The sequence below is a fragment of the Triticum urartu genome, chromosome 5A (genome assembly GCF_056163025.1).
Source record: "Triticum urartu cultivar PI428250 chromosome 5A, HENAU_Tu73, whole genome shotgun sequence".
NCBI classification, from domain to species: Eukaryota; Viridiplantae; Streptophyta; class Magnoliopsida; order Poales; family Poaceae; genus Triticum; species Triticum urartu.
In genome coordinates, this window is record NC_141877.1 from 125,760,672 (window position 1) to 125,766,671 (window position 6,000).

General features: G+C 46.2%; 1 protein-coding gene across 1 annotated transcript in view; it reads right to left on the bottom strand.

The window, feature by feature from the left end:
• LOC147970541 (protein FAR1-RELATED SEQUENCE 5-like) overlaps positions 1–5,376 on the bottom strand; it is a 74,034-nt gene extending 68,658 nt beyond the window's left edge. The window contains exon 1 of the mRNA XM_087523477.1: positions 4,816–5,376. Within this exon, the coding sequence (XP_087379603.1) occupies positions 4,816–5,341 (526 nt within the window). The 5' untranslated portion in view covers positions 5,342–5,376. The remainder of the gene's footprint in view (positions 1–4,815) is intronic.
• Between the last annotated feature and the right edge of the window lie 624 nt (positions 5,377–6,000).

A 6,000-nucleotide genomic window follows, 5' to 3' on the forward strand; every position in this document is an offset into this window, starting at 1 on the left:
CTTAGTGATGGTGACTAGAGAATTCTGTTAATCACTATTTTATCTGGAAGATTAACTCCCACTTGATTCAAGCAATTGTAGTACCCAGACAATCAGAGCACATGCTCACTAGTTGAGCGATTCTCCTCCATCTTTTAGCTATAGAACTTGTTGGAAACTTCATATCTCACAACTCGGGTATTTGCTTGAAATATTAACTTCAACTCCTCGAACATCTCATATGTTCCATGACGTTCAAAACGTCTTTGAAGTCCCGATTCTAAGCCGTTAAGCATGGTGCACTAAACTATCAAGTAGTCATCATATTGAGCTAGCCAAACGTTCATAACGTCTGCATCTGCTCCTGCAATAGGTCTGTCACCTAGCGGTGCATCAAGGACATAATTCTTCTGTGCAGCAATGAGGATAAACCTCAGATCACGGATCCAATCCGCATCATTGCTACTAACATCTTTCAATACAATTTTCTCTAGGAACATATCAAAATAAACACAGGGAAGCAACAACGCGAGCTATTGATCTACAACATGATTTACAAAATACTACCAGGACTAAGTTCATGATAAATTTAAGTTCAATTAATCATATTACTTTAAGAACTCCCACTTAGATAGACATCTCTCTAATCCTCTAAGTGATCACGTGATCCAAATCAACTAAACCATGTCCGATCATCACGTGAGATGGAGTAGTTCCATTGGTGAACATCACTATGTTGATCATATCTACTATATGATTCACGCTCGACCTTTCGATCTCCGTGTTCCGAGGCCATATCTGTATATTCTTGGCTTGTCAAGTATAACCTGAGTATTCCGCGTGTGCAACTGTTTTGCACCCGTTGTATTTGAACGTAGAGCCTATCACACCCGATCATCACGTGGTGTCTCAGCACGAAGAACTTTCGCAACGGTGCATACTCAGGGAGAACACTTCTTGATAATTGGTGAGAGATCATCTTAAAATGCTACCGTCAATCAAAGCAAGATAAGATGCATAAAAGATAAACATCACATGCAATCAATATAAGTGATATGATATGGCCATCATCTTGTGCTTGTGATCTCCATCTTTGAAGCACCGTCGTGATCACCATCGTCACCGGCGCAACACCTTGATCACCATCGTGGCATCGTTGTCGTCTCGCCAATCTTATGCTTCCACGACTATCGCTACCGCTTAGTGATAAAGCAAAGCATTACAGCGCAATTGCATTGCATACAATAAAGCGACAACCATATGGCTCCTGCCAGTTGCTGATAACTTGGTTACAAAACATGATCATCTCATACAATAAAATTTTAGTTTCATGTCTTGACCATATCACATCACAACATGCCCTGCAAAAACAAGTTAGACGTCCTCTACTTTGTTGTTGCAAGTTTTACGTGGCTGCTACGGGCTTAAGCAAGAACCAATCTTACCTACGCATCAAAACCACAACGATAGTTTGTCAAGTTGGTGCTGTTTTAACCTTCGCAAGGACCGGACGTAGCCACACTCGGTTCAACTAAAGTTAGAGAAACTGACACCTGCTAGCCACCTTTGTGCAAAGCACATCAGGAGAACCGGTCTCGCGTAAGCGTACGCGTAATGTCGGTCCAGGCCGCTTCGTCCAACAATACCGCCGAACCAAAGTATGACATGCTGGTAAGTAGTATGACTTATATCGCCCACAACTCACTTGTGTTCTACTCGTGCATATAACATCAACACATAAAACCTAGGCTCGGATGCCACTGTTGGGGAACGTAGTAATTTCAAAATTTTCCTACGCACACGCAAGATCATGGTGATGCATAGCAACGAGGGAAGAGTGTGATCTACGTACCCTTGTAGACCGACAGCGGAAGCGTTATGACAACGCGGTTGATGTAGTCGTACGTCTTCACGGCCCGACCGATCAAGCACCGAAACTACGGCACCTTCGAGTTCTAGCACACGTTCAGCTCGATGACGATCCCCAGACTCCGATCCAGCAAAGCGTCGGGGAAGAGTTCTGTCAGCACGACGGCGTGGTGACGATCTTGATGTTCAACTATCGCAGGGCTTCGCCTAAGCACCACTACAATATTATCGAGGTATATGGTGGAAGGGGGCACCGCACACGGCTAAGAAAACGATCACGAGGATCAACTTGTGTGTCTATGGGGTGCCCCCTGCCCCCGTATATAAAGGAGCAAGGGGGAGGCCGGCCGGCCCTTGTGGGCGCGCCAAGGAGGAGTAGGATTCCTACTCCTAGTTGGAGTAGGTTTCCACCTTTCCTAGTCCAACTAGGAGAAGGGGGAAAGGGGGGAAGAGGGGAAGGAAGGGAGAGAGGGGCCGCGCCCCAAACCCCTTGTCCAATTCGGACTGGGCTTGGGAGGGGCGCGCGCCACCTCCTGGTTCTTCCCACTAAGGCCCATTAAGGCCCATTGCTTCTTCCTCGTATTCCCGTAACTCCTCGATACCTCCGAAAATACCTGAATCACTCGGAAGCTTTCCGATGTCCGAATATAGTCGTCCAATATATCGATCCTTACGTCTCGACCATTTCGAGACTCCTCGTCATGTCCCCGATCTCATCCGGGACTCCGAACTCCTTCGGTACATCAAAACTCGTAAACTCATAATATAACTGTCATCGAAACCTTAAGCGTGCGGACCCTACGGGTTCGAGAACAATGTAGACATGACCGAGACACGTCTCCGGTCAATAACCAATAGCGGAACCTGGATGCTCATATTGGCTCCCACATATTCTATGAAGATCTTTATCGGTCAGACCACATAACAACATACGTTGTTCCCTTTGTCATCGGTATGTTACTTGCCCGAGATTCGATCATCGGTATCTCAATACCTAGTTCAATCTCGTTACCGGCAAGTCTCTTTACTCGTTTCGTAATACATCATCTCGCAACTAACTCATTAGTTGCAATGCTTGCAAGGCTTATGTGATGTGCATTACCGAGAGGGCCCAGAGATACCTCTCCGACAATCGGAGTGACAAATCCTAATCTCGAAATACGCCAACCCAACATTTACCTTTGGAGACACCTGTAGAGCTTCTTTATAATCACCCAGTTACGTTGTGACGTTTGGTAGCACACAAAGTGTTCCTCCGGCAAACGGGAGTTGCATAATCTCATAGTCATAGGAACATGTATAAGTCATGAAGAAAGCAATAGCAACATACTAAACGATCGGGTGCTAAGCTAATGGAATGGGTCATGTCAATCACATCATTCTCCTAATAATGTGATCCCGTTAATCAAATGACAACACATGTCTATGGTTAGGAAACATAACCATCTCTGATTAACGAGCTAGTCAAGTAGAGGCATACTAGTGACGTTTAGTTTGTCTATGTATTCACACAAGTATTATGTTTCCGGATAATACAATTCTAGCATGAATAATAAACATTTATCATGAAATAAGGAAATAAATAATAACTTTATTATTGCCTCTAGGGCATATTTCCTTCAATCATGGCATAGATCAAAACACATGTAGAGCTCATGCCCATATGAAGCACACAACAAATGTAACAAAAATGACAAATCACCCTAAACTGATAAGAATCAGCACCTAACAATTTATAGCACTCTTGCATCAGTGATTAGGGCATAAATATGGACTCAAACAAGCATGCCACAATGGAACAAAATGAAGAGCACATCATGATGAACATTTCGACATATTGCACGCACAAAATGGAGCTACATGCAAGAAGTTATGGCATCACGAACAGGGCATCAGAATGCAAAAATAAATGACTTAGGATTATTTCGGGGTCAACCTTCTAGATCTAGGTTTGGATCTGACGCGGAAAACGAAGATGGCCGGAGCAACCCGCTGGAGTTGGAGGTCGCGGTGGTGGAGACGAGGCCGGAGTGGAGGAGGGAGTTGCCGGAGTTGGGGAAGGAGAGGGGGTTCCGGCCGAATCCGGGGAGGTGCGGCGCGGGGTCCGCGGCGGCGGAGCTCTGGCGTGGCGCTCACCGGAGATGGTGGCCGGCGACGATGGCGGTGGTCGGGCGCGCGGCGGCGGCGCACTGGAGGAGCGGCGCGGGGCGCAGCCGGGCTGCGGGGCACGGTCAACGGGCCGCGGGGGCCGGATCTGGGTCCCGCGGGCCGCGTCGAAGTGGGGCGGCGCGGGGACGCGTGGCGGCTCCTGGTTTGTTCGGGCGGCGGCGCGGGTGTCCGGCCCGGACGGACACGTCCGGTGGCGGCGGGGGACGAAAATTAGGGTTTTGGACCCGGAATTTGGACGAGGAGCACATATATATAGGTAGGAGGAGGTAGGAGTGTCCAAATGGGGTGTAGTTTTCGCCCACGCGATCGTGATCCGACGGCGGAGGACATGGAAGAGGTTTGGAAGGGTTATTGGGCCGTTTTGGAGGGGGTGTTGGGCTGTAACACACACGAGGCCTTTGCGGTTCCCCGGTTAACCGTTGGAGCATCAAACGGACTCCAAATGGAACGGAACTTGACAGACGGTCTACCGGTGGTGTACCAAGGCCGCTTGGAAAATCTCGGTCCATCCCGAGAAAGTTTAACACCCGCTCATGAAAAGAGGAAAAGGGGAACGACGGTGCATGTAGGAGTGTCAGATTGCAAAACAGACAACGGGGAAAAAGCTCGGATGCATGAGACGGACACGTATGCAAAAGAGATGCACATGATGACATGATATGAAATGCATGACATGAACAAAATGCAAAACGAAGACAAAACCCAACCACGAAGGGAATCTCATAACTTAAAGCCGAAAATGGCAGAGTCGGAGTTACAAATATGGCAAGTTACATCCGGGGTGTTACAGTTCTTCGCCATCCTCTTCACCATCTTGTTCAAGTGAGCTCAGGCATGTAGTGTTTTTGCTCGACGAGACAACATACGAGACCCCAACCCTCTCCACCGACTTGCGGAACTTGTTACACCAGAATTGTTGTTTTTCAAGCATGCCCGTGTAGGCTGACCTGTAAGACGTATTCGACTTGATTGAAAACCCCACCATCAAAGCGTAGCGATTGTAGTGTTCCCTCGCATCGACTAATGTGTCGAAGCGCATGCCAACATAAGGTTGATGTGGCTGTGACCCAGCTTCTTCGTCTTCCAACTCATGTGTCTCATCAACTAAAGCATTAGCAAGAGCAACCATAGGTGGGGGAGCAGGGACATGATTGTTCGGGACATGAGTACTATTAGAGCCAATGTTAGGGTCAGGGGACTCACCAACCCCCTCCTCCAAATGGTGATCCTCCTGCTCATAACCTGCATGTAAGAAGGGTGTACCCAACTCAACTGAAATGTTGACGGATTCTACGTCAAGTGACGGTTCATTCAGATCAATCATCTTTTTTCCAGCTACTAATTGTCTTTTTTTGTCACCACATAAACCTGCAACAAACTATGTGTTAGCCCATCACATTGCATCATCTGTTGCAGACATTAGTTCCAGAATAAAAGGACCAACTACAAGCAGTTGTTTGGGAAACTATAGAGTTAAACAGAGGCAACTTATCTATTCATTATTGTCAAAAAGTTTATGTTTCTTTTTTTTCTTCTACCTTTTATGTTTCTAGCAGTATGACACCCATATATAGCGGCAAATCACAATGTTTTACATTTTTTGCTCCTTTTTTCAGTAGCAGAAAATCACAATGTTTGATGATGGAAAGAAGGTGCATCTGACGGAGAGCTTACCAGGGGGCAGAAGACCTATATTTGGTGTAGTTTATACTCTTTTTTTAGTGAGAACCATCTGCAATGTAGCAAAGTACATGAATGTGGGTTTTTTTCGTTTGTGTCTCGGCGAGAACGATAGTGAAACGCAAAAATTGTGTTTTTAGCACACGCATGCTACTACTATTGTTCTAACATGAGTTTTTATGCTTATATACTTCATGTGTTTTTTATTTTGGCTGATGCAAAATGCACCTTAAATCAGCATAGGAGTTTTGCATGTGTTTAAAAATAGAGTTGGCCAGTTCTATAGTCCTTATAAAGGCAACT